This window comes from Podarcis vaucheri (genome assembly GCF_965113315.1).
Source record: "Podarcis vaucheri genome assembly, chromosome: 3".
Classification (NCBI taxonomy): Eukaryota; Metazoa; Chordata; class Lepidosauria; order Squamata; family Lacertidae; genus Podarcis; species Podarcis vaucheri.
This window is the reverse complement of record NC_138761.1, coordinates 26,901,349-26,929,008: the sequence shown is the minus strand read 5'-3', so window position 1 is coordinate 26,929,008 and position 27,660 is coordinate 26,901,349. Positions and strand designations below refer to the sequence as shown.

Here is a 27,660-nt window from a genome sequence, read left to right as displayed (position 1 = left end):
TAAAAAACAAAAAGAGCCAGGCTACACAGCAGTGTTTATCTTGTAACCACATAGGGGGGATTTTGTGGGAATTTCTTTGGTATGTGGCCAGAAGGGGGAGAATTAAACATGCCATTCACACGTCAAAGTGACACCTCTCATGGAGAGGTCAACAGTGCTGGTGTAGAGTATGGGTGGCTCCCTAGGGTTGCAAAATTCCCTGAATAAAGCTTTTTAAAAAACTAAAAAACTAAAATTATATAAAATTATATTATATATTAAATTATATAATTTTGACACTTTGGGCATAAATCTCATGTTGCCCTTAGTATCAGAGGTAGAAAGTTGCCTTTCATTGAGTTAGGTCGTTGGTCCATCTTGTCATTGAATTCCACTCAGTCTTGATCCAGAGTAGATTCCAATGTATAGTTAGCAGAGTAAAAACTTAAACACGTTGTAGAGTCCCCCAAAATAGACCAGAGGCAATTGTATTTCATCCAGCAGAGCTTTACTGTTACTGAAGGCAAATGAGCGTAATGGTCACAAATCCAATACATTTAGGATTAGCACACTCCATAATAAATCCAGTTTCAGCAGACTTAACTTAAACTTACAAACTTATAACAAGACTAAAACTTAAAACTAAGCATACTACGTACAGAATACCACGCCAGAAGGAAAAGGCATAGAAAGTGACGCCCAGGCTCCTTCTGGCCCTACTTTTATCATCAGCATGACCTTGACAGAAGACATAAGAGAACTACTTCAAAGCCCATTGTACTCAGCTTATCTGAAGGAATAACCCAAATATCATGAACCTTCTGCTTGTTTCTTTCACACAGAGAAGCTTCCAGAACCCTCTTGAATTAATTAGAATAGGAAAGATCTCTACACATGGAGATACCAGGGATTGAACCTGGGGGCTTCTGTGAGCATAGCAGATGCTCTATACTGAACTATGGCCCTTCCCCTTTACGTACCTTAGACTCTCTGTTTTATTATAAAGTGACATCCACCATCTCTTTCTACAAACAGCCGATTAGCTTCTAGGGCCATTTTTAGATTTTGACCAGCCTCACCTTAACAATAGCTGAGGTATCGTTCAGGGCAAAATCAGCCACTTCATGTAACCACGTCAGTCAGGAACATGTCCAGGCATGTTGATGCACAGGTGTGGCCTGATATTTAATATTGAAGCTGCGATTAGAGCAAGCAGCATCTAAGAACAGCTTTAGACCGTGGTTGCAAAGGCAGTTGCGTGTTGAGTACTTGGGGAGAAGGCAATGCAGGTAAAATTAGGGAGGAAGCAGAGGTTTTTTGAAGATGTGGAACAGGGTGCTATTCTTCTCCAAGCCTTCTCAAAGTACCCAGGAAAGCAGACTTTAGGCTTGTCAGATCCACTTTGTCTTCTGCTAGAACCACAAGAGCTATCAACCATAGCCAGGTGCAAAGGACATATAATTATAACATGGGTGGTTCGTCCCATTTCACTCTGGTGCCCTGTGTGCCCCCTACAAAGATTGTGTGGGTTCTGGGTTCCAGAGAGATCTCATGAGAGGTTCGTGGGATCTTGTGAGAGGTCCCCAAGATCTTGCCAGAACCAGAAGCCACAACCACAGCTGCTTGTTCTTGCTTCACTGGCATCGTTGGTGGGAGGAGCACCTGTGAGTGCTGCCCTTGGATTCCACCACCTGAGGCAGCTGCCTCAGTCCATCTCATGGAAAGGCAGGCCCTGAATTAGAGAGTAAAATGGAAGCCAGCATTTCCTTTCCACAGATTAATTCCTGCTCACCTAAGGGGTAAAGGTTAAAGATAAGAGGAAGGCAAGGGGAAAGGGTGTAAAGTCAGTTGTGCAGAACTGAACCTATTCCCACTGATAACCATATGTGGTTGCTTCACATCGAAATCAAGTGTAAGATCAAAGCAATACATGAAAGGTTTTCCTTAAAGGAGTCTGAAACATCTGGGAATAAAGGAGCAGAAGCAATGGAATAACTACACGAAAAGGTTAAAAGAGCCCTCCTGGATTGAGCCAAAGACCCACATAGCCCAGCAAATTGGTGAATGCACCATGTGACTCATGATGTAAGAAGGCAGCATGTTCCACTGTGCCCTGTATTTATAACATGCAGCACTGTTTCCATTCTGCCGCAGTTCTTCTTCCTCCAAAAACTACGTTTTTCGCCTTGCTGTCCACTGTGGTGAAATTACACAACTCAGTGTAATTAATGACATAATTCACATTGTCATTGTGGATAATCCATCCCATTCATTTCAAGTCAAAGGAAACAGAATGCGAATGCGGGTGGGGGATGTAATCAGGTATTGTGTGCAGATTGAAAATAGCAACAATGAATACTGGTTGTATTCACTCGATTGATTTGGCCATGGGACTTGATTGTTCTGGACATAGGACAAATAAATGAACAAGTTCCACTTGGTGCCAGGTTTGAGGGGAGCCCCAGGCATCACCACACTCAATGCACCACTCTAGCCAGTCTCCTCAAAGTGCTATTCTGGTGGATGCTCCCACAAACATCACCCAGATAAATTTTATGTCAGGAAGGTTTATTGTTGATATTCTTGGCGGTTATTCAGAATGTGGAACCAAGATTCAATTGAAATTCATAAGTGAGCAGAATTTGTGTGTGTTCAGTTACCTACAATTCTTTGCAGACAGTCATCTTCTTTCAGGTCTATATTTAGTGGAGTTGATCTCTCCCTCTGGTGATTCCTGTTGAAAAACTATTTTTTAAAAAATCAAATACCCCATTGAAAAACTGATCAAAATATTTTATCAGATTTGCATTCACTAAAGTACTTCCCTCCCTCCCCAAACTTGTTGGGTCGACATCTGTCATAGAGCTAGCTTTGCCTAAACTGCTGCCCTCCAGATATTGTGTGGAATACTATTTTGATGGGAGTTGCAATGTTTGTTGAGACTATGGGAGTTGTAGCTCAAAGCATATGAAGGACACCTGGTTGGGAAGATTAGTGTAGCTTCAGCTATAAGTCCCACAGGGCCTCTGTTACGATTTGATTAGCTTAGACTACAAAACCTGTCCCTATTTCCCCCCTGTATCTCTGAATCCGGACCCCAGAGATTAGAAAAGCTTCCACAAACCTGCTAAACACAGGAACGTCCAGCTGTACCCTGACTGACAGCAGCTCTTAAGGGTTTCAGGCAGGATTCATTCCATGTTATTTGCTTTACCAAATAATATCCAAATACATCCATCAAGAGAAAGTTTGCTCTCCCCCCTCTTCCAATTAGCACTTCTCTTTGTAAGCCTTCCCTTTGCTGCTCACTTAAAGTCACCAAGTGCGTTTAATCCTTGGTCAAATATCCTTTAAAACAGCTCAACCGTTGCCGGTTGTCCAGTGCCGAGGCTATAAACAGCCATCCATGTCTCCTGTGGCTAATCACTGATCTCACTGTGATTTAAGGCTTAAGCGCCACTCCAATTTAAGGGGCTGCACTATAGTCCCATCTGTATTAATGGCGTGTGGGAATTACTGCTGCTAGCTTGTTTAACCATTTGCTGCGACTGACAACAGAGATAAAGGAAATATGCTGCAAGTGGAAAACCAGCAATTTCCTACAAAAAGAATGAATTTTAGTGGGGGGGGGATATCAGTGTTTAGTGGTATGTTCTCACCTAGTCATTGATATTAAGGACACGGAATGTGTTAAATACTCCAAAGCACCATATAAATGCATCATGATTAATTTTTTTAGAAATTAAGTAGAGAGGAAAACAGTGGTGCCTGAGTGCTAAATTATAATGCAATACAAATTTTCACCAGACCCAAATTGTCACTTAGGGTTGCTTTATTCTATTTCATTTGCATTTCATTTGCATTCACAGACCCTTCAACTGCCCCTTCAACTGCCCCTCGGAATTACAGAAGCCATCCCAACTTCTGAGTCAATTGCAGGATGTCGCTGCCCCCCAAAGACACCTGTTTTGGGGCCCCGTGCTCTCATTTAAGTCACCTGGCTTCCATGGCATTACGGCTCTGAAAGACGTGGGGGCCTGTGCTGTTGCGAGAGTCATCTGGTTCCTGTGAGATTGCGGCCCTGAATGATGCACATGGGGGGGGCGTGTTCTCACATGAGTCATGTGACTCACATGGGAGCATGGCCCCGAAAAACGTGCACCCCAGTTTTCCTCGGGGTCAGGTTGGAGGGTATGCATGTGTGTATATGCAGCTTTAACATCCGTGGGGGAAATCAGCCCGTGGAACCTTGGTTCAGTAACGCATGCATGGATAAAAAGATTCAAGGTAACTTGAATCAGGAATGGCTGCAGCAAAACCATGCTTTAAGAGAACACCCAGTTTCACTGATCCAGCTTTCCAGGGAGGGAAGTCCATAAGTGATGAGTTCCTTTGTATATGCATGTTCTTTAGTATTTCTTCTCCCATTTGTTCTTCCATATTCCATTTTTGTGCTTTACATAGAACTGCAGGTGTGTCTAGACTGTACAGTCTGCCTTTATTTATTTTAAAACATTTATAAACTATACGGTATTTCAAATAACTCTAAATAGTGATAAACATAATACAAAAACTCATTGTCATTGTTCAGCTTGGGGTCCCCAGGTGATGTTGGCCAGGCCTACCAAACCCATCATCTCCAACCAGCTTGGCCAATGATCAGTGATGATGGGAGTCCATCAACATATCATTTGGGGACCCAAGATGGAAGGACACTGTGAAGCAGTGCCTTGAGATCACACCATGGTGAGAAAGTTGACCACATTCCAAATGCAGCAGACAACTAGAAATGTTAAGTGTGATAAAATGCTTTGCAGGAAAGATCTCTGGAGCCTTCCCTTATAGAAATGTGTTTCTTAGCAACTGTGTAATTCTATAGTTAGCTTCATTAATTTGAGGGAGGGGGGAATTATTCTCTCCTTTTCTCTCCTCTTCTAAAAACTGACTGAAGTCTGCATTAGGTTGCTCAAAGACACTGACTGACAGAGAGAAGGAAAAAGTAATTAATGAATTAATGAATGCAATTCATTATCTCAAGATGAGGTGGAGACCTCTAGCTTAAAGGTCTTTTTTAGAACAAGTAGCTAGTTTTACAGAGGACAGCTCTATTAACCATGACAGCTAAAAATAGAGCTTAGATATATCCTTGCTACTTGATGTGGGAGTCTGGAGAGCAATGACAGAAGGCCTTCTCAATCTGTGACCTTCCCTAGGGCCATCTGCTTGTCCCACATTGGAGAGAGTGGCAGACTAGTTTGGCATGAACTCAAAGGCTACTTGTTTCTTCCATGCCAGCCTGTCCCCACCTCCTACTCCAGGTGCAATTGCTGATTCTTTCACAAAATAAGGATGCAAATTTTTGTTGACTATTCTGGTTAAGCTAATACAATTTCAGTAACTTCTGAAAAAAAGCACTTCATAGTTTTCTGGATGGTTTTGCTTAATAAGACTAAAGAGCCCTTAAGCTATCAGGAGAGAGAGAGAGAGAGAGAGAGAGTGTATGGGGCTAAACACATTCTCCAACAAGAGAAAGCCCCCAGGAGAGTATTAAAATCACAGAATCATGCAGTACAGGGAAGTGTGTGAATAATAGGCTGTTAGACCTTTTAAATATCTCGTTCTAGTCCATTTACAGTGCTTCCCCACTCTACCCTCTTGCAGTGATCGGACCACACTGTTTAGTAAGTTTAAATGCTTTACTTACAAACTCCAAAGGTCGGATTCATGCATTATTCTATACAGCAGCAAGTAAACACCGGCAGAAATATTGTGGAGGGGGGTTATAGTGAAATAGCTCTAAGCATGCAGTCTGAGCTTGTAGCAAGCAAGCTCAGGCATGTCTTGTCTTGGTGAATTCATATGGTGAAAGAGAGCAGACAAAGGAGGAAACTTAACTTCCTTCCTTGTAGGTGAGGGGTGTGACCCAGATGAGTCTAGGAATACAATTCTGTGGCCTTAATCCCTTCATGCATTAACTAGCCCTAATCTTACAGGTTATATTTGATAGCAGCTTCTCAAACACAAAATGTGTTATTTCCTTGCAAATACTGTACATCCAGATAATCTGGAGCTCCCCTTGAGTTAAAGTCACAAGTTGTTTTCTAATCATGATTCTTTGTTATTCACTGCAGGGTACTGCTGTGAAATCAGTGCTTCTCAAATAGCTAATTTACCTGGCCCTTGGAGTCTCTCAGCTCCTTGAAGCTTTTTTGTGAGTTTGTCAGAGTTCATAACTTCTGACTGGATGGCAAACGAAGCAATCAGTTAGCCTTTAATTAAAAACCCAGGAAACCTATGCCAGAAAGGGTTTACGCAGGTTACCATTATGAATTGCGATCTACAGGGTGACAGGGACAGACTGTGGGCTGAGGCATGACAACTGGAACATAATCCTCCCTGATTAATTAAAAGCAGAAGACTGCTAATCTCTAGGTTAATCTGAACAATTTGTCACAAATATTTTTTAAAAAACCAACTCATATAAGATTGCGAGACAATTTCGGTTACAAGGTCAAACTAGGGGATAACAAGCCGCTTAACTCAACCTCTTATCCCATTTTTATGTTAGTGCATCCATATTCTCATTTTGTTCATGCTGCTGTTTCCAGATAAAGGTAAAGGTACCCCTGCCCGAAAGGGCCAGTCTTGACAGACTCTGGGGTTTGTGCGCCCATCTCACTCAAGAGGCCGGGGGCCAGCGCTGTCCGGAGACACTTCCGGGTCACGTGGCCAGCGTGACAAAGCTGCATCTGGCGAGCCAGCGCAGCACACGGAACGCCGTTTACCTTCCCGCTGGTAAGCGGTACCTATTTATCTACTTGCACCCGGGGGTGCTTTCGAACTGCTAGGTTGGCAGGCGCTGGGACCGAGCAGCGGGAGCGCATCCCGCCGCGGGGATTCGAACCGCCAACCTTTTGATTGGCAAGCCCTAGGCGCTGAGGCTTTTACCCACAGCGCCACCCGCGTCCCCCTGCCAAAGTCTTCATATGTTCAAACATTGTTGACAACATTTTTGTATTTTCATTTTTTAAAAATACTTCATCCACAAAATCTCAGAGACTGTTACCTAAGTTCAGTATGGTATTGTTATGGCAGCATGGGTGACCTTTTGGAGCATGGGATGGACTTTGAAGTGCAGCCCGCCTCACCATTTTTACAATTTGCCTCTTTCTTTCTTCAGGATTCCTTAGGCTATTACAATGGGAGTGTGTACGTACGCATATGTGTGAAATGGTAGGCTTTTAACATGGAGGTCTGATCTGTAAAAGGTAAAGGACCCCTGGACAGATAAGTCCAGTCAAAGGCGACTATGGGGTTGCGGCGCTCATCTTGCTTTCAGGCCGAGGGAGCCGGTGTTTGTTTGCAGACAGCTTTCCGGGTCACGTGGCCAGCATGACTAAACTGCTTTTGGAGCAATGGGACACCATGATGGAAACCAGAGCGCATGGAAATGCCATTTACCTTCCCACTGTAGCAGTACATATTTATCTAGGTGTGCCTTCAAACTGCTAGATTGGCAGGAGCTGGCATACAGCTACAGGAGCTCACCCCGTCACAGGGATTCGAACCACCGACCTTCTGATTGGCAAGCCAAGAGGCTCAGTGGTTTAGACCACAGTGCCACCTGTGTTCCTGATCTGAAGGCTCATCTGTAATTTCCTCTTGGCCATGTTCTACAAGGCTGTTCAGGGAAGCATTTAAACGACCTTGATTGAAACATATTTAGCTGCGAGGTGTGATTTTATGTACAGTACTGTATATGTATTTTAATGGCTTTATTTGGCATTGGTTGTTTTATCAAGTTACTGTTGCCCACCCTGAGATTCTATTCTATTTATTTATTTAACAGGGTTTCTAAACCGCACAAACATCAAACTCTCTAAGTGTTTTCCATAAAATATAAAATACACATGGGAGAATCTAGATGGGTGGTAAGAGATTATATATATTGCGCACACGCGCACGCGCGCACACACACACACACACACAATTTATCCATTGCCTTATATCACAATGGTCTTAAGGTGACTTACCATAAATACAGAGAAGCAAATATATAAATCGCATGGAATAAAATGTGATCATACACTGATTCCCAACAATTAACCCCAAATTCCTTCAACAGACATTCAACGTGTATCTTTGCTACACAATGTTACCTTCTCTCAACTGCTGTTTAGTTTGCATTGACTTACATTGTTCTTAAATTTTGTTTGATTGTACTGGATCACACCCCCCACAGTGATCTCAGTCACCCTGAGTGTCCTGAAAGAATTGGATATTCAGTAATAATAACTGTTTCTTTCCCTTTTATTTTTTACAAGTAGGTGCAGAACATTGTATATGGACCCATACAAACGTACTGTGTGTATGCAGTAAATGAGTTTCCAACTGCTTACATCATTAATGTCCAATAATCAAAGACCTTGGATAGGCTTGCTCCACAGCAGAAAATGATACACTGGGGGGGGGGGATTGCTTATTTATTTATTGGATTTGTGTGCTGCACCTTCCTCTAAGGAGCACAGGAAGGCAAACTAATCAATCCTAATACAATTACAATCTATTTAAAAAACAGTTTAAAACAAGCTTCTAAAAAGCAATTAATAATGATATATATACACTTGTATGGAGAAGCCTTAAAACAGAAAAAAGCCACATGGCAAGTGCTGGTCCAGTAAGGATTTGTTTTGAGTACAAATCCATATAAACAATGTGAGTGTCTTTTAGTGAGCAGGCTTAAGCCTCACATAGTCTTGAATTCGAGTCTATGATCTATCCCTGCCATCGACCCCATTATGTAGCTTCATATTATTTCATACCCTCCAACATTTCTCTGATGAAAATATGGACGTCCCATTCCATAATGATAAGTTTGCTATTTTTACCCCCAAAATATATACAGTACAGTGGTGCCCCGCAAGACGAAATTAATTCGTTCCGCAATTTTTGTCGTCTAGCGAATTTTTCGTCTTGCGAAGCACGAAATCCCATAGGAATGCATTGAAAATCAATTAATGCGTTCCTATGGTCAAAAAAAGTCCAAACAAAGCCAAATTTGGTACAACAACAGTTTATTAACTGCTCTTTAAAGTCACACATACTGTAAAGAGCAGTTCAAAAATTTAAGGGAAAATAAATTAACTTTATAAACAAAACATGTCTTTGTTTTTAGTCAAAGAAAAAAAGTCGCGAGACGTTTTCGTCTTGCGAAGCAAGCCCATAGGGGAAATTCGTCTTGCGAGGCAAATCGCGAACGGAAAAAACTTTCGTCTAGCGAGTTTTTTGTATTGCGAGGCATTCGTCTTGCGGGGCACCACTGTATATATAAAAACATAATAAAACATTAAACTTTTTTTTTTAATCCCTATACAGGATTGCCTTCAGACGGCTTGGAGGTCGGATAACCCCATACCCTCCAACATTTCTCCAATGAAAATAGGGACATCCTAAGGAAAAGTGGGACATTCCAAGATCAAATCAGAAACTGGGATGGCTTCTCAAAATCTGGACAACAGGGACACTAGGAGGGTCTGTTATTTATCCACTTTGTTATTGCTCAGCCTGAGTTCCTTCTGTAGGGGAAAAAATGGACAAATACAGATGTGGGTTCTTTTGAGGGCATCTTACTTATAAAGCACACATAAACATAATGACAAGTTTTGTGGGGTTTTTGCCAATATTACACTTGCCACTCATATGGCTAGCACTGTGTGCATCATCTTGAGCAGCTTGGGGGATCACTTTCTTTGCACTCCCAGCCCCCACCGTGCCTGGATTTTCCCAGGGCACATTTTTGCTTCACTTGGACGGCCCTCCAGAACAGAGCGGGCCGGCAGCCCCTGCTCTCCCCGCCATGCTTTCCCTCTCCGGGGTTGTCATCCCTGTGTCTCCCGCTCGCCCTCGCTCCGGGCCTACTCGACCAAACTCCTCCTTCCTCCTCCCGCCATAAGGGACAAGCGGCTTAGGGCGGTCGGTCGCTATAGCGACGGCCAATCAGGAACCCGGAGGGGCGGGGCCTGGCCGGGGAAAGTCGTTGGGCGCGCCCGGATTATGCGAGCAAAAGGAGCCTGAGGTGGGTGTCGCTGAGGGAAGACTCTGGCCGGTTCGGGCGCCAGGGGCGGGAGAAGGCGCTTGAGAGCGCTGAGGGAAGGTTCCCTCTCGCCTTTCAGCTCCTCGGCAGTGGGGCTCTTCGGGTCTTCGTCCTCTGTCGGGTTGGATTCTGGGGTGCTTCCTCTCAGCGCCGTCCGCCAGGCACCAGGTGAGGAAGGGCTGCAGCCCAGGCGCGCCTCCTGAGGGGGAGAGGCGAAAGTTTGGCAAAGCGCGCGCCTCACTTTGGGGGGGGGGCCTTCGGGCGCGTTTGCGTCTGCTCAACCCCATTCCGCCCGTGGTGGGAGGCTCACTTTGCGGCGAGTCCGGCTGGAAGTCTGCGGCGCATGGCTCTGAGTTGCGCCCCTGCGATGGAGCCGCTCGGTTCCACAGGTAACGATTGGATGGAGCGCTAACAAACGCATCTGGATTTCTGTAGGCATATAGAGAGGCAGGGGCGTAACCGGCGGTAGGATGGGGGGTTGCAGCTGCCCCATGCCAAATCAAGTAAATAAATAAAAATGCTTAACTAGTAGAAAGATTTTGACAGGTTTTTTCCCCCTGAGCACCTGGGGTCAAAAGAAAGTACCGTGGTACCTCAGGTTACATACGCTTCAGGTTACAGACTCCGCAAACCCAGAAATAGTGCTTCAGGTTAAGGACTTTGCTTCAGGATGAGAACAGAAATAGGGCTCCGGCATGCCTGGCGGATGGTACCACTGTAATTTGAAACAACTGTTGTTGAGACATTCCGAATCTGCTAGACCGAGGATGATTGACAGGTGGGTGTCCTGCCCCCCCCCATAAATCCTGACTACACCCATATATAGAGGGTGTTTCTGGCTGCAACTGCCCCCCCTTGCTTTGAGGCACATAAGTGGGCATTGCATACCAGCTGGGGGAAAATTATGTCTTTTTCCTTACTTTCCCCAACAGGTTGTTTTAAACACTGCTAGAGTTCAAAACACCAACCATCTGTTCCAAGGACATATTAATGTCTAGCAATGTGTGTGCGAATATACAGTGGTACCTCGGGTTAAGTTCTTAATTCATTCTGGAGGTCCGTACTTAACCTGAAACTGTTCTTAACCTGAAGCACCACTTTAGCTAATGGGGCCTCCTCCTCCTGCTGCTGCTGCTGCACCGCTGGAGCACGATTTCTGTTCTCATCCTGAAGCAAAGCTCTTAACCCGAGGTACTATTTCTGGGTTAGCGGAGTCTGTAACCTGAAGCGTATGTAACCCGAGGTACCACTGTACAGGCTATACACCCCATGCCTTGACTCTCTTCTCACCATTCCTGAGGGGCAAGTTTGAAAGATGGGGAATTTAGCCAGAAGTAGAGTTTACATGAAGTTCCTTAATGGGAATTATGGCAAAATTCTGAAGCCATGATTCACAGACCAAAGCTCATTATCATCCAACATCCACAATATTGCACCAGTGCTCTCTTAACTTTGATAAGAGCTAGTATTTGGTATTTGAAATAAACATACTGTAGTTTAGTTCTTTCTTGAATCTTCAATAAAAATGGATAAATATATCCTCAGCTTCTATGAAACTGAAATGTGTTTTTTGTTCATTTGGTAGAAAGCGATAAATCTGTAGGTACTGTTAATTCTGTAACTGCAAATCTAAAATGGGGCTTTTTGATAGGATTTAAATCATGGCTGTTCCCCTGTAAATAGGTGCTTAGCTCCAATAGCGTTTTTGTAAAGCTATTTATAGGAATCTCCCAGATCAGCTCATGCTGCCATGAGAATGTTGCAAGGTAGAAATTATTTGTCATGTTGTCAGGAAAAACTGCTCTCTATTACATACTCTCAAAATATTATCTGGATTGAAAATCTGTCATTTTTAAAGGAAAATCCAATGGTAAAACAATGCATTGAAATGCTAATGGGACCGTACTGGCTTGATCTGTTTTTTTGTTTTTTTAAGAAAGCTATTTAGTGCAGCGGCAACCAACATGGTGTCTTCCAGATGTTGTTAGACTACAGGTCCCACCATCCCTGTTGACAAAGTAAGAACACAAAATACATAATAAAGCAGAAACAAACCAATAACTCCTTCTCCCACAAACACGTTTAAAAGGCCACATAATGTTAATCAGCCAACGTCTTGGTTATAAAGAAATGTTTTCACCTGGCACCTAAGGATATATAATGAAGGCACCAGGTGAGCCTTCTTGGGGAGAGCATTCCACAAACAGGGAGCCACTGCAGAAAAGGCTCCGTCTCATGTTACCATGTGGGAAAATGATTGCTTGTACATGAGAGCATGAGCAGAGTTCTTATTATTGCAGAGTGATTTTACAGCACGAGATATTGCTAAGAGCATGATGAGCACGTGAACACCTCATGCTAGACTACATGATTGGCTCACGTAGCATAACACTCTCTTTGTCTGTGGGCAAAGGCAAGGTTACATTCCTTTGATTGTTACTTTTGAGTACCAGACAGAACAAGCGCTGTGCTGGAGGAGAGAGGATGAATTATTTTCACTGGACACAATAAACATTGCACGGCTAAAGCCAAAGCTTTTTCTTCAAGTCATCCTGGTGTGAGACTGATTATTTCGGATGCCGAGCAGGCTCTCGACATTACCACCCTCTGGACTTCTCATGGAGGAGGCATCAAATGATTATTGCAGTGTCTGGATTGGTTCATATGGGGAGAGGCGGTACTTGAAATATAGTGGTCCCAAGCTGTTTAAGGTCTCATTGGTAAAAACAAGCACTTTGAATTGTGCCCGAAAACCAATTGGCAGCCAGTGCAGTTGGGCCAGGATCCGTGTGATATCCTCAAACTGACTTGTCCTGGTGAGCAGCCTGGCTGCCGAATTCTGCACCAGCTGAAATTGCCAAGCTGTCTTCAGAGGTGGCCTTGTGTATAATGTGTTGCAGTAATCTAACCTAGGGGTTACCAGAGCATAGAGGTTGGGTTTCAGCACCATCATCCTCAGGCCAGTGGTCAGCATTGGTGGGAGCTGTAGTTTTAACAACACCTGGAGGGCCACAGGTTCCCCAGTCCTGGGCTTTCTAGATGGTACTGGAATGACATGGGTAGTGGCTTGCATGTTTCCATAGGAGCAAATGAATCAGCCCTCTGAAGGATGCCATTTGGGAGATGCGATGGTACTGATCCCAGGCATTCATTCTCCACCCCAGGAGGTGATCAGAAGTATTAAAGCATCATCTTGTGTTTGCTGCTTGCGTGCAGAGATATACGTGGACAGCCTGTCCCTGGGTATAGTGATCTTTGGATACTTACTTAGTTAAAACTTTTTTATCCCACTGTTCAGCCAAAGAAAATCTCCCAGAGTAGTTCACAAATATCAGTAATAGGATAGCTCCCACCCTCAGATTTGTAGCCAAAGACATGACACAAAAGGAAAAGGGATTAGAAGGGAAGAAGGAGTAAAAGCAACATTGAGCACTAGTTCTTTACTTCAGAGTTCTTGTAATCACCAGCTGGAGTAGAAATTTCTAGAAAATTATGACAGTCACGTTTATTGTCTCTCAGCTAAGCCAATGGAGAGGCGTTGTACAGGCAACAACTGTTTTGCATGGGGGTTATGTTCCTGACCACCGTGTGTGTAAGCCTATCCTGCCCCCTTTTCCTGCCACTTCTGGGTTGCAGCAGTGCGTGTGCACAGTCATCAATTGGTCATTGCCTGCAGTCTCTTCACTCTCTCTCTTTCTGTGCTATAGTTTGAGGAAATGATTTCTCCATTAGCTATGTATTTAAATAATTTGCATGCATTTAACAATATATATTTCAAAATAACAAGAAAAACTATGTTGCATTTTTTTTAAAAAAAAGGAGGTCAAAGTGTAGCTTTTTAAAAAGTTTCAGTCTGAGATAAGGAGTTTTACTGGTTTCAAAGCTTCTTTGGACAGGTATAATTTATCTAACATATTGATTATGTCCAATGTGCATTGAAAAATCATATCACTTTTCTGCAGTGAATTTGCCGCTGCCTTCATACATATTCTTGCATGGTATGATAGTACTGGGGGAGGCATAGGATTCCTGGGAAGTAGGCTAGAACCAGCAGGCCTTATCATCCTCTGAAAATATAGGATGCAAATGTGTTCAGCAATAGCTTAGTGGATCTTTTGCTAAGCAACTTGGAAGCTGTGCTGTTTAAGCAGAGAAGCATGAGTTCTTGTTTAAACCTTGCCCTCCCTGACATTTTCCTACTCCATTTTTTTTACTGTTTTTATCCCAGTAGGTTTCCAGATGTGTGCAAGGATGAGGGTGCACCTGGAACCTTGAAAGAGGGAAATATAGCCACAGGGAGGGTTCTGGAGAGTAGCAAAGCGGATGCAGAAAGGGAATAAATACATATCTATACACAACTACAGCTTTCCCACTCAAAATCACAACCACCAAATCTGCTTTTCTGAAGCCAAAATAAGTACATTGGATCATTTCCATGTATTGTGTTGTTTGTCCCTTAGCTGAAGGAATTCCAAGTCACTATATATTGTGGCATTGCTGTAGACCCATCCTTTCTACCAGAGGATTATGGTGTTGGTAGACCATGTGGGTAGTTGATCCATGGCTCCAAGGGCTATAAACTTCAATGGAGTGCATTGCTGGAATTCTTCTCAGTCCATCATATCCCATGGACTTGGTGGGGATAAGCTGATTTAATTTCATTGACTGCAAAGGGATCACATCAGTTTAAACTGGAATACTTTGGCATAAGTGGGTCATGGAAAGGTCTGAAGATAATTCCGAACACTTCTGAGAATGCTTTGCTTCACATTTAAGATCTAATTGCTGTGTAGTTAAGCTATCTAGAAAAGGGAATTTTGATTTTGACATGTTGGGCAAAAATCACGGCTTGGAACACAAGAAACTGCCTTAGTCAGGCTATTGGTCCATCTAACTCAGTGTTGTCTACACTGTTTGAAAGAGTTATTAATGATAATAACTCTTTCATAATGATAATGATTTCCAAAATGTACAAATTGTTATTAGAATGGGAAATGAAAGAAAAGTAGGTGAAGTTGGTGATGATTCACTGGGCAAGAGATATAGGCCATAATACTGAAATGGCCGCATGGGAGAAGTTGTGGAAAGTAGACCTAAAATTTACAGCATGTTATACACTGAAAGGCAACTACATGAAAATGATGTATGGTTGGTAGTTAACTCCTAGTAGATTGGCAAAAATGTATAAATCAAAATCAAACACATGCTAGAAATGTAAAGAAAAAGAAGGTACTTTCTATCATATGTGGTGGTCTTGTTGGTGTAAAAGCTTTTTGGGAAATGATTAATACAATTTGAAGAAAATGTTTCAGGTAACTTTTAATAAAAAAACAGAAGCTTCCCTTCTGAGGATCATAGATACTGAGATACCAAAAGACCCAAAAAACAAGCAAACAAAAAACTGTTTATGTGTGCTACAACTGCAGTTAGAATGGTTTTTGCCCAGAGTTGGAAAGAAGATGTAGTACAAACCAAGGAAGAGTGGCTAATTAAATTAATGATTATGCCAAAATGGCAAGGTCAACGTGTGTAATAAGAAACCAAGAAGAAGAAGAAAATTATTAAAGATTGGGAGAAATTTGTGGAATGTTTGAAAAACTCATGTATGCAAACAAGCAGTTTAATATATTATTAAGAGAAAATAAAGACTACCTTAATGTAGAAAATGCAGTATGAAAATTAAAACTAAAAAGAAACTACAAAAGGAGGGGAGGGAAGTCAAATATAAGTGTATTAGAAATGTATGTGATTTGTGTTTTGTATGTTTGCAAATATTTGAAAAACTGAAAAATAATTTATTTTTTAAAAAATGTGTTGTCTACACTGACTGACAGTGGCTTTCCAGGGGAACGGAGATGCCAGGGATTGAACCTAGGACTTAGAGCAAGCAAAGCAGATGTTATATCACTGAGCTATGGCTCTTATATTAGAACTACTTTAACAATATCCTTTATTAAAAGGGCACATAAGTGGAGACTCTTCTTAATTTAGGACCAGCATGACAGACAAAGGCCTTATAGTTTGCAAAAAGGTAGTGGAGGGCGCCTAACTTTGCTGCTGGGAGGAAGTGGGAAAGTGCTGGATTTGTCATTTCTCATTTATTTCACACAAAGTGCCAATCCCAGATTACATGTTATCCTGCAGTGTACCTTTGATAGTTCACACCATGCATGGAATCCCAGGTTGGAAATGGGGAGGGTGCCCCCCCCATAATTTATGGTTCTATGCCAAAAAAGATGAGGTGTTTGTTTTTTTTAAAAAAAAGCTCTAGAACTGCAGAGTCAAAAAGAGCATGGTTATGTCACTCTGTGGTTTCCCAGAAGCACTTTATTGCACAATGTCATGATATTGTGAGCTGAAGTGCATGTTATGAACATCATGCAGAGTGTGCTGCTTAGTGACACTGGTCATAGCATGTTTGAAAAGGACAGCTAGTGTGGTGCCTTCCAGATGTGGCTGGCCTAAAACTCCCATCACCCCGGACTATTGGCGAACATCTGGACTGTACAACAGTGGCTACTCCGACTGTGGCATCAGTCGTGATGTCATTCTAGCACCTGGTATAGAAAATTACCTCTTCAATGTTGGCTGCTTTTGGAAAGTGGTTGCATTGGTGGTAAACACTCCAAGCTAGTTGCCAAAATGATGTGATATAGGAGGTCTTTGCATTATAGCTGTGATGATGCTATCCCACGGAAGCTGTTGTCAGCAATCTGAGCATGATGATTTGCTGTGCTGAGAATGAGCTCCTGTTTGGTTGTTCTTGACGAAAAGATACCGGTAACACGTGCTGTTTCCCAAGCGGAAGTTGGTCCAGTAGAAAAGGTCACCTCCTTAATAATGTTATTAAGTGGAGTGCAGTGGAGACATACTCTGTGTGAAGAGGTCTTACCTCTTTAGCTCTTACAAGCAATTTAAAAAAATGGTTGCAACAATGTTCACCGTGTAGAGGTATGTTAAGTCAGGTACTTTAAAGTCAGCTGCTGTTTGAGATCAAAAATTCAAGTTAAAACCATGCTTCTGATAAAAAGGAGCTGCATACCCTGGGGTTTGCTTAATATGCTTAATACCTCATGAGTATTATCATTAAATAGTTCTGAAAAAAACTAAGTAACTCTCATTATAAAGAAGCCTGGACAAGAGGGGTGTACACAGTAGTCAAAATACAACATGATATTTTCCACTAACAGTAGAGATACAAATGACCCCCCCCCCCCCAAAAAAAAAGAACAGAAGGATTTGAGAGCTAAATTTGGATCCTTGACTCACCACTTTGTAACTATGGATTCCAATTAGAATAAGTGAGGATTACAACTGGATGAGTCAATAGTGTATCTTTAGGTTTAACTCCATAATCCCGGGTACTGGAAGCATCACCCCAGATCCTTCAGATTATATCAAAACAGCATTTTGTGATGCAATTAATCTTAACATCTGTTAGTCTTCTTGACTGTCTTTGGATTTCTGCTACAGCAAAAGAATTGTGAAGTCAGTTTTGGGAAGGGCTATAGCTGAATGAGCAGTGCAGACTTTTTGCGTGCATAAGGTTCCAGGTTAAATCCTTAGCAACCCCGGGTAGGGCTGGGAAGGACTCTTGTCTGAAACACACACAAGTGTTGGAGACTCTTGCCTGGAACACTGAAAAGCAGATACCGGTAATTTAGAACTAGATGAACCAATTTGGGCAGCTTCCTGTGCTCCTAGCTTTTCCTTTAACCACTCTCCTGTTTATCTATATCTTAGCATGTTTCAAGTGTTTAAATCATGCCATATACTTTATCTCAGTAATCTACAATAGTTCTGTGTGGTGTATCAGTAATATCTCCTTATTGTAGGTGGGGGAATGGGGACTGAGAGAATTGTGGCATCTTGTGAGTTAATTGCTGAGATGAGATACAAAATTGTGAGTTTCTGACTTGAAATTTTTGTTTCTATGTAGCACAAGCTTGTACATATAGGTATCTGTTTTTGACATTCCAGTCAGCTTGCACTTAAAGGAAACATTGGTTTATAATTATTTTGACTGCTGCTGACAGCACAGGTACACTCTATAATAAGAGCACTTTGGCTATTTTTCATAGGAAAAAATACCTTTGGGGAGTGGTGGGGAATTTTTGATAGAAAAGTGGCAGGGAGGAGAACTGTTTAAATCCTTACCTTCCCATAACTTCCCAGTTCCAAGTCTACCTCCCAAAGATACTTTTTACAGGGAAAAGTAGGTCTGGGCTTTTGTTGCATTTATTTGCATCAGACAAATGAAGATTTTTAATGAACACAGTGAAAATACCGTCACTTGCATAGTAGTAGAAGCTGATTAAGTGTGTGTGTGCATGTGTTGAGTGTGGGGAGAATCTGCAAGACTGCCTTCTCTCAAGATTTTGAAGAATCAGCTCAGCTACTATTGAAAGACAGCTAACACCTGTGGGCATGCCAAGTGGTCATCGGTATAATGCATCGTAACTCGAAGTAACACTTTGGTGCTACAGTGTGGCATATTGAAATCCACCCTCTTCATATTAAGGCGAGCCTTTAATAAAAACTGCACATGAACTTAAACAAAATTAGATGTTTTTAGTAAGAAGTCTATGAGAGGTTGGCATAAACATAACAACAACAACAACAACAACAACAATTTATTATTTGTACCCCGCCCATCTGGCTGGGTTTCCCCAGCCACTCTGGGCGGCTTCCATAGAAACCAAAAATACACTAAAATATCACACGTTAAAAACTTCCCTGAACAGGGCTGCCTTAAGATATCTTCTGAATGTCAGGTAGTTGTTTATCGCTTTGACATCTGATGGGAGGGCATTCCACAGGGCGGGCGCCACTACTGAGAAGGCCCTCTGCCTGGTTCCTTGTAGCTTTGCTTCTTGCAATGAGGGAACCGCCAAAAGGCCCTCGGCGCTGGACCTCAGCGCCTGGGCAGAACGATGGGGGTGGAGGCGCTCCTTCAGGTATACTGGGCCAAGGCCATTTAGGGCTTTAAAGGTCAACACCAGCACTTTGAATTGTGCTTGGAAACGTACTGGGAGCCAATGTAGGTCTTTCAAGACCGGTGTTATGTGGTCTCGGCGGCCGCCCCCAGTCACCAGTCTAGCTGCCGCATTCTGGATTAGTTGTAGTTTCCGAGTCACCTTCAAAGGTAGCCCCACGTAGAGCGCATTGCAGTAGTCCAAGCGGGAGATAACTAGAGCATGCACCACTCTGGCGAGACAGGTAGGGTCTCAGCCTGCGTACCAGGTGGAGTTGGTAGACAGCTGCCCTGGATACAGAATTGACCTGTGCCTCCATGGACAGCTGTGAGTCCAAAATGACTTCCAGGCTGCACACCTGGTCCTTCAGGGGCACAGTTACCCCATTCAGGACCAGGGAGTCCTCCACACCAGCCCGCCCCCTGTCCCCCAAAAACTACTTCTGAGTACATAACTCTTGAGTCTGGGCAGATGACTGCGTTTTGCTTTAATAAGCATGCAGTGTGCTGAGTTTTACCACAAACATTTAGAAACAAAAAGAAAAACACCCCCTTTTCAAAGGTATTGGGCAAAAAGATTTCTTATCACCATTTCTATTCTCAGCTTCTGTTTATTTTTACTGGTATTACCCTCTCCTGAATTCACAGCTAGGGCCATCACTTTATTGGATTACAGCGAATGTCAGTTTGCATCAGCTGAAGGCTGCTTCTGATGTTGCATTTTAAATGTATACATTACACTGGGGAAACCTGGGCTTGTCACTGAGTCATCTGGGCTCCCTGACAAGTTCACAGGAATGATTTGCACGTTTGCAAATCTTTTTGTAATGTGTAGGCTCTCTTGAAGATTTTCCTAGAAAAGTTTCTACTGTCCTAAATCCTTTGGGTTCTGACCTAGCATGCTTTGCTTAACCTTTATATTTGGAAAACAAAACAAAGTATGTTATGTTAATTCTTATGTTTTGTAAAAATATCTCAACTGTTTCTGAGAGCCAAAAGTAGTTTATTTGATACTTCGTTTGAGTGGGGAGATGAGTAATACATGCTTTCTGTGGCCTAAATGCTAAAACTAGTGCCCTCCAGATGTTTTCGACTCCCAACTCCATTGGTCACAGGATCCAAAATGTCTAGAGAGGACCAGGCTAAAGAACAAAAGCTGCTATATTCAAACAAATCCCATGTTTCACTTAGAAATGATTATTACTCTGTGGGCATAAATATATTTGCTTCCTTGGGGACAACCACAACTTTTGACTGGTATTTTGCCAATTGAAGTTGCCTTAATTTGACTAGTATTCATTAAGTTCCTAATTAACTTTATGAAACAAATGCAATTCTAAATTGAAACATTTCTGTGGGTGAGCGGGGGGGGGGGGGAATTAACAATGGAAAGCTTGCCACCACATCACTGTGTGCTTTTTAAAGGCTATTTTAAACCCACTTTTCAATCGTGTTATTTCATTATTAACACTTTTTTACATTCTCTAAAAAGCAGCCACCTAAAACCATCAACACACACCAAGTAGTCTTAGGGCTACTACTTCAGAAATGAACATGCACAAACTTCTGCCCTGTAACATAAATTCTCTGGCCCCTGGCTCTCCATTGTGTGTTTCTGCTGCCTCCAGAATGGTAAGGAAGAAAAAGCATTCAATCCCATGTATTTTACCATGTGGCTATTACATGGCAGGAAGTTTACATTTGTACCTACTTCTGTTCCTAATGTACCTACTGTGAAATGCCTCCTCTGACCTGTATGTTGCTGACCACTTTGGGAAACACATATCTCTTGTCAGTGGTGTCATGGACTCAGTTTCAGTGGAAGTGGAATTCTAGCTGAGAGAAAAGCAGCAAGGAAGAAGAGTGGGAAAAGGAGGGTGAATCTCCCCTCTGCCTTGTTCCCGCCTAGCTGCAACTTTGTACAGTAGTGGGGAAGCGGAGCCTGAGTCGTCTTTATATCATGTGTAGTTTGTTAAGTGCAGTTCCTGACCTGGGACGACTTGAGATGGGTGTGCTTAAATAGCAAGGATTGTGCCATGTTGGTTCCTCATCCTTCAAAACATGTCCTTTCGCACTGCCATGCATCCCACACCACTCACTTAAAGCTATTGTCCTTGCTCTGGTTGTGGACACTGAATATCTCTTATGTGTGACAGTTCTTTCAAAAACCAGCACCTTTTTTAACAAAGGAATGTCTGGAATGGCATTTACTGTAAGTGTGTTAAAAATTGTCTAAGAAAAGCCTTGGACGATGACTCAGCTATAGAAATTGCAGCACAATAAATGGGTGTTATGCAATTCTCGGTGTTTATGATGGCATCCAAATCTGCTTTTATAACATAATAAATGGGGACCCACAACAAAATGTTGCAGTGAATCCCAAGCCTTTAATATTAGTGCTCTTCTTCAGGTATCTAAGCTGTCTGGAGCTTTAGTGCAGTTTGGAACTTGAAGAATGTAGAAAAAGATACATTAGAGAGGATTGTGATGAGTGTAATGGGTTTTTACAGTGTTTGAGTAATCTGCCCTTTCTCTGGAAGTCCACTGAGCAAGGAGGGGGTGGGATGAGAGAAGGAAGTGTCTGAAAGAGATGAAGAGGGATGGCTCCTCCACAGCCACAACAGAAAAGAAGGCTGCTGCCTAACTTTGAAGCCAGCCCCTAACATGAAATAAGCTACTGAGGCTCTCAAAGAGGAAATGCTCTGGGCTTTTTGACATAAGTCCACCAACTGGCCAGTGCAGTCCTTTGATATTATGGTTTTTGAGAGTATTGTGTGTCTGGAGACTTCTGTAGATAGGACTTCTAGACAGCTGTAAGCTTTTACACCTCCCCTGTAGAAATTAACCCCGGTTCACTGGATTAGAAATTGTGAGTTCTAACACATTATGTTATTAAAAGAGCATACGAGTGTGATTTTTGACACCATCTCTGTGGGCACAATTGCCGGAAAAGTTAAGCAGTGGCTAAGTCTACAGTCCTATACCTAGTTATTGCCTATGAGGTAGTCCTATTGAACTCTGTGTGTTTTGCTTCTTAGCAGATTTGCATGGGATTTTGCTGTAAATCCCAAAGCAAAGGAAAGATGCTTAGGTCATGGCAAGTAACTCAAGCCCAGGAAAGCCATGGTTGCATTTAATGTATTGCTTTGAATGATTGAAAAAAGTTTATTATTATTACAGCACCAAGTTGAAAACTGTAAGAAGTTTTTTAATATAAAAACTGGCTATAAAACATTTTGAATCTAATAAATTGCTTAAATGAAAATGTATTTTCCATCATAGCTTTGGAAACTGTCCTGTAAGCTCTCATTTGTTTTTGTTATTTAGTCCTTACTTACAGAAAAGCCACTGTGTGTAATCTGATGATTAGCCCCACAGTGAATTTTAAATTAAAAACACTAGCAGAGCAGCTCTCATGAAAATCTGTGGCGTCCCCCATGGGAGCAAGAGAATGGAAATGGGGCCAGCTCACTAACTTCACTGTGATGAGTTTCCTGGAACTGAAAGGAGCAGGAAAAGGAAGAGGGGACTTTATATTGACACAATTCATCTCTGGTCTATTACTGCTGCCTGTAACTGTTTACAGGGCTCTTGGACTTTAATTGCTTCCTTGGAAAGCAGAGGCAAAACCTGCCTTACATATATCATCCTAACTGAGTATCCAACTGAGTGAAGTTGGCTCTTGAACTGCAGCTCCAATCTGTTGTCTTTTATACTCCAATCTGACATCATCAGCATCATTGACCTAACCTGAATTCAGACAAGGTGGAGGTACTATGTGTTGCAGGATCTCAAGCTTGGGAAGTTGGTAGAAGCCAATTTTGGACAAGGTTGTTCTCCCTTGGAAGGAACAGGTGCATAGCTTGAGTACTCCTTGACTCCACTATGCCCTAGTGGCTAGGAGTGCCTATTTCCAGCTCTGGCTGGTTTGCCAGATATAGTCATTCCTACACAAGGAAAGCTTGGCCACAGGGAGCTGGTAACTTCCATGTTGGACTATTGCAGCATGCTCTGTGTGGGGTTGTCATTGAAGACAAGAAGCTGCAATTAATGCAGAATGCAACAGTGAGGCTTCTGGTTGATGTGTCTGACTGAACATGCATTACGCCAGTCTCAAAAGATTTGCATTTGTTTCCAGTTAACTACAGAGCCCAATTTAAGATATTAACACTGAAATATAAAGTCCCAAATGACTTGGGTCTCAAGTAGCTGGTGCTTGCAAGTGCTCCAACGTCATGCCAGCTCCATTGGCTCTTTTAGCTTTTGGATATAATAATAATAATAATAATAATAATAATAATAATAATAAATATTTTATTATTTATACCCCGCCCATCTGGGTGGCTTCCAAAAGAATACTAAAATACTATGATACATCAAACATTAAAAGCTTCCCTGGGCTGCCTTCAGATGTCTTCTAAAAGTCTGGTAGTTGTTGTTCTCTTTGACATCTGGTGGGAGGGCGTTCCACAGGGAGGGTGCCACTACCGAGAAGGCCCTCTGCCTGGTTCCCTGTAACTTGGCTTCTCGCAGTGAGGGAACCGCTAGAAGGCCCTCGGTGCTGGACCTCAAAAAGCTGCATCTAGTCTTTTAAAGTCTTAAACAGCTTAGGACCAGGTTATATTAGAGGCTGCTTGCTCTGATATGGGCCTGTCTAGGTATTGAGATAAATGTTGGAGGCTTTGCTCTCAGGCCTGTCTTGGGAACCTTCTCTTTCATGATGCCTTGACCCAGAAATACCACCTCAGCTGAAATTTGGTGGGCTTCCTCTTGTTGCATTTTGTGCCAGAAATTGAAGATTTTAAAATTTCATTGGGGTTTCTAATGTTCTGACACCTGGTTTTATAGCTGCTAGTTTGAATATATAATATCTTTTACTCCTGGCTTCCAGTAGCATTTAATATTGCTTTGTTTTAAAGTGTTCACATTTTGCTATTGCTTTTAGAAATTGTTTGCCTGCATTTTTATTGATGATGATGAGGTCTAAATTCAATCAGGAATAAAATGCATGTTCCACATGGCAACCTTGTATCAGGGAGATTATGTATTGAGATTAACCAGGAGGATTTTCACATGACCTTTTATTCAGCTGCTGATTGTCGAGGCTTTCTCTGGCTCCCATAACAGAACTGAATGTATCCTGTCGGATATCAGATGGAAAAATAATAGGGTGCACATAGCATTGTTTTTCTTCCACCACCCCTGTAGCCCTCTGTCTCCTAGCAGATACTCCCAAAGGTCTATACATTTCTTTCATTTAGATCGCTGGCATAATTGTTACCATATTCATATCCTATGTTTTCTCACACTGAAGGATCACTTGCTATTTGGGGAGTGTTTGGCTGTTGTGGGTCCTAAGATCCTCTTCTTACGCTGCCTGAAAGGCAGGGGGAAGAGGGTTGGGAAAAAGGGGCTTCTGTTTTGGTGACCCCCCCTTTTTTGAGGGGACACTATTTGGCTCCTTCAGCTTCAGTGTAGCAATATTAGGCTCCTTCAATGGCCATTTGAAAGGAAGACACTGCAGCAGCCACATGTGACCTTCTCCTTCTCAGGGGTGGACTTTGGTCATCTTTACCTCAGCAAAGCAAAAATTGCCCCCCTCCTCATGGATCTTCTTAATTATGGATCTTGGCACCCTCTGTGGGGGAACTGCCCGCACCACCCTAAATCCAACAGGGGAAGAGTTATGATTTCACAGATTTTTTATTTAGTATTTTATGCCAAAATGTCACATTTCACTGCCCAAAAGTAAGGACCCCCAAGGTGAGAGTTCTATCCTGGTAGAGCCCATGCCAATTTGCATGGTTCCTGGTTCCAAGCCCTGCTTGGAAACACCCAGGATTGAAAGACTCTGATCTAAAATCCGTAAGAACCATTAGCAGCCTTCCCTAACCTGGTCAGATGTTCTGGATTACAACTCACATCAGCCCCTGCCAGCATGGGATTTGTAGCCAAAAAACATCTGGTAAGGAAAACGTCTGGAAGGGACTAGGTTGAGGAAGGTTAGTTAGGACAATACTGAGTTGCTATTTGTCTAACTCTGTGTAAGGCAGTTATACTATGTTGCAGTTTCCGGCATGGTGAAGAGCCACACCCTTCATTTTCACATCATTCCCTCTTACAAGAATAAAGTTTTTTCATGTTCTTGGTAGAAACAGCTGAGCAAAAAAACCCCCAAAACCAAAAATTTTGGTCGCAAATGTTTTTATGCTTCATGTCAGAGAAGCATACCTTGTCTGGTGGTGTATAAAATAAAACTAATAGCTATGTGCTAAGCAGGGTGCAGTGTGGTTTCAAATGGGATGGTGGACCAATTTGATAGTGTTGAGATTCCTGCATTGCAGGGGGTTGGACTAGATGACCCTTGGGGTCCCTTCCAACTCTACAGTTCTATGATTCTATGGCAAAAATGAATGTGTATCATCTTTCTTTTTGCCCTTTTACAGTGTGAGGGGCCAGAGCGAGAGTGAACATGGCGCTGGCTTCCTGGTTCGGGTGGAATGAACCCCCCAGCCGCATTTCTCAGAGGAGCCCAACAGAAATGGTGGTGGAAACTCTTATGATGGAACTCAGCTGGCAGATCAAGGAAGCTGAGAAGCAGCATCGGGAACGAGAGAACGAGTACCGCAAGATAAAGACGGGTGTTGACTATGGGTGGCTAGTTAGCTACCCCAAGCACAGCTACGATATCAGTCCAGGGGAGCGTCTGCAGCTGGAGGACATGTGCTCCAAAATACATCCCTCCTACTGTGGGCCCGTCATTATTAGGTAAGCTGAAGTCTTCTGTCAACCTTCTCTGGCTATGGCTGTACGCTCACCAACAGAAATGGAAAATTTGCTGGTTTTCCCACCTTCCACAGTTTGTAAAGTTTCTCAGAAGCATCATAATGCTGTTGCTGTGGGTTAAGAGACTGAAGATCTCAGTTAAGTGATGCTTGAAAGGGAGTGTCTTGAGCTTTGCTGAAAATATTGGTTCTCATTTTCTCTTAAAATCCAGTTTCACATCCTTATGGCTATGCAGATGAAACTCAAAGTGTACTGGCAATACTTGGTGAAAGATAGCATAGACACTAGCTTCTTTGTTTGAGTAACTGAACTGGAATAAATAAGGCAGGATACCGGTAATCTGTCTTTTACAAACATGGACGAACAGTACAGAAGCAAGGCAAATGACCTAACATTGATTATGTTTGTGTGAATGCAGCATACAGCCTGGGTGTCTTGAGCTATTTTGAGAGCCTTCATGTGAATAACTTGAAAGAAAAGCATAACAAATCTTTTCCAAAATCTGTATTAGGAATATAGCTTTTATTAGGCCATCTTGCAAGCTCTCCAGAAATTTGCATCGGATGGTAACCAAAGCAAAGTGAAGCAAAAAATAAAATAAAATAAAAAATTGGTGGTAAAGTCATCAATATTTGTAATGGATGTAGTAAACCCTTTCGAGGTGATTCTAGTTCTTCATCTCTCCTGCAAAAAACATGCATCCACCATATCTGTTCATCTGAATACCTCATTATTTAAATGGCAAAAATTTGATTGGATTAATAGCTGTCTATTATCCACTTGGTGAATCGAATATATTCCGATTTTGGAAAAGGGATCTTATTCTTAAGGGGATTTTTGTTGTAACTATAGATTAAAAGAGCAAATATTTGTGCTTTAGGATTTATACCCCAGGTTATGAATTAGTTTTTTGGCTTCTTTCCTCCCCATAGATTTCGGCAGCTTGTTTCTGAATACGAACCAGAGGTCTCTGAAGTTTCTCGGCTTTTTCGTTCCGTTCTCCAAGAAGCCATGGAGAAGAGCAAAGAGGAAGAAGAGGCAAAGAAGCTTGCAAGGCAGTGGAACACAAAGCACAAAACCAGCCTCTCTCTCATGACATTCAAGTCCCGGGCCAGGATTCTGCCCTTCAGTAGTGACATCAAGACCATTTCGGAAGATGTTGAGAGGGGCACCGATCCAGCCAGAAGGGCATGGAGCATGCCTGAATTCAGGAGCACCAAGGACTACTGACTTTATTTATAACACTCAGATTTTGGGAACAGACCATCTTATTTATGTATTTACTTATTTATTCATTTTTGTGTGACTTTTTCCTATGTCCCGTTGTCCCTTCTTTCTTTGTTCTGTGGAGAGTTCACATTGATTGCTTCTTAGGCTTCTTTTAACCCATGTATCTCTCTGTGTGTTCCTGTTTTCATATGGACTGGTCTCTTAATATAAACAGCCAGCTTGGTGCACTATGGGATGTGTGACAAACGCCAAACCACTCAACCTATTTTGCTTTAAACCGAAAAGGAAGCCCAGAAAGTAGTTGTGAGAATCAGCCCTGTGTTTCTGTTTTACCCTCTTTTATAAACACCTCTCTTTCTTTTTCTCTCCTGATGCCCACAGTACTGCAGCTGATGTACATACTCTCTGGACCACATGCCATATCAACCCCAGCCAAACACTGAGCAGAATATCAAAGGGTCCACAAACACAATTGCCATGCAGCAGGTAGTCAGCACAAAATAGGATAGAAGGGGATTTCTGACAAAAACTGGAGTGGAAATGGCAGGTGTTCGCTTATCAGTCCAGTGAATATGATTAGTATTTACTATTGCTGTTG

The 27,660-nt window shown here is 42.4% G+C and overlaps 1 protein-coding gene across 2 annotated transcripts; it reads left to right on the top strand.

Moving 5' to 3' along the window:
- The first annotated feature begins 10,002 nt into the window (after positions 1–10,002).
- Positions 10,003–27,096, top strand: RD3 (RD3 regulator of GUCY2D). 2 transcript variants are annotated; one of them, XM_082217993.1, is made up of 4 exons: positions 10,003–10,240; positions 12,009–12,090; positions 25,493–25,814; positions 26,765–27,096. In XM_082217993.1, exons 3-4 carry the CDS (start codon positions 25,519–25,521, stop codon positions 27,060–27,062), a joined length of 594 nt encoding a protein of 197 aa, XP_082074119.1. In that variant the 5' UTR covers positions 10,003–10,240; positions 12,009–12,090; positions 25,493–25,518; the 3' UTR covers positions 27,063–27,096. The 2 variants fall into 2 exon arrangements, with proteins under 2 accessions (XP_082074119.1, XP_082074118.1); XM_082217992.1 differs by lacking the exon at positions 12,009–12,090 and having other exon boundaries at positions 10,006–10,240.
- Positions 27,097–27,660: the final 564 nt, after the last annotated feature.

Excerpts from the sequence above, each read along its gene's own strand:
- RD3 (XM_082217993.1), top strand. The coding sequence starts at position 25,519 with ATGGCGCTGGCTTCCTGGTTCGGGTGGAATGAACCCCCCAGCCGCATT. Across the intron at positions 25,815-26,764 it reads TGTGGGCCCGTCATTATTAG|ATTTCGGCAGCTTGTTTCTG; the intron begins GTAAGCTGAAGT and ends TCCTCCCCATAG.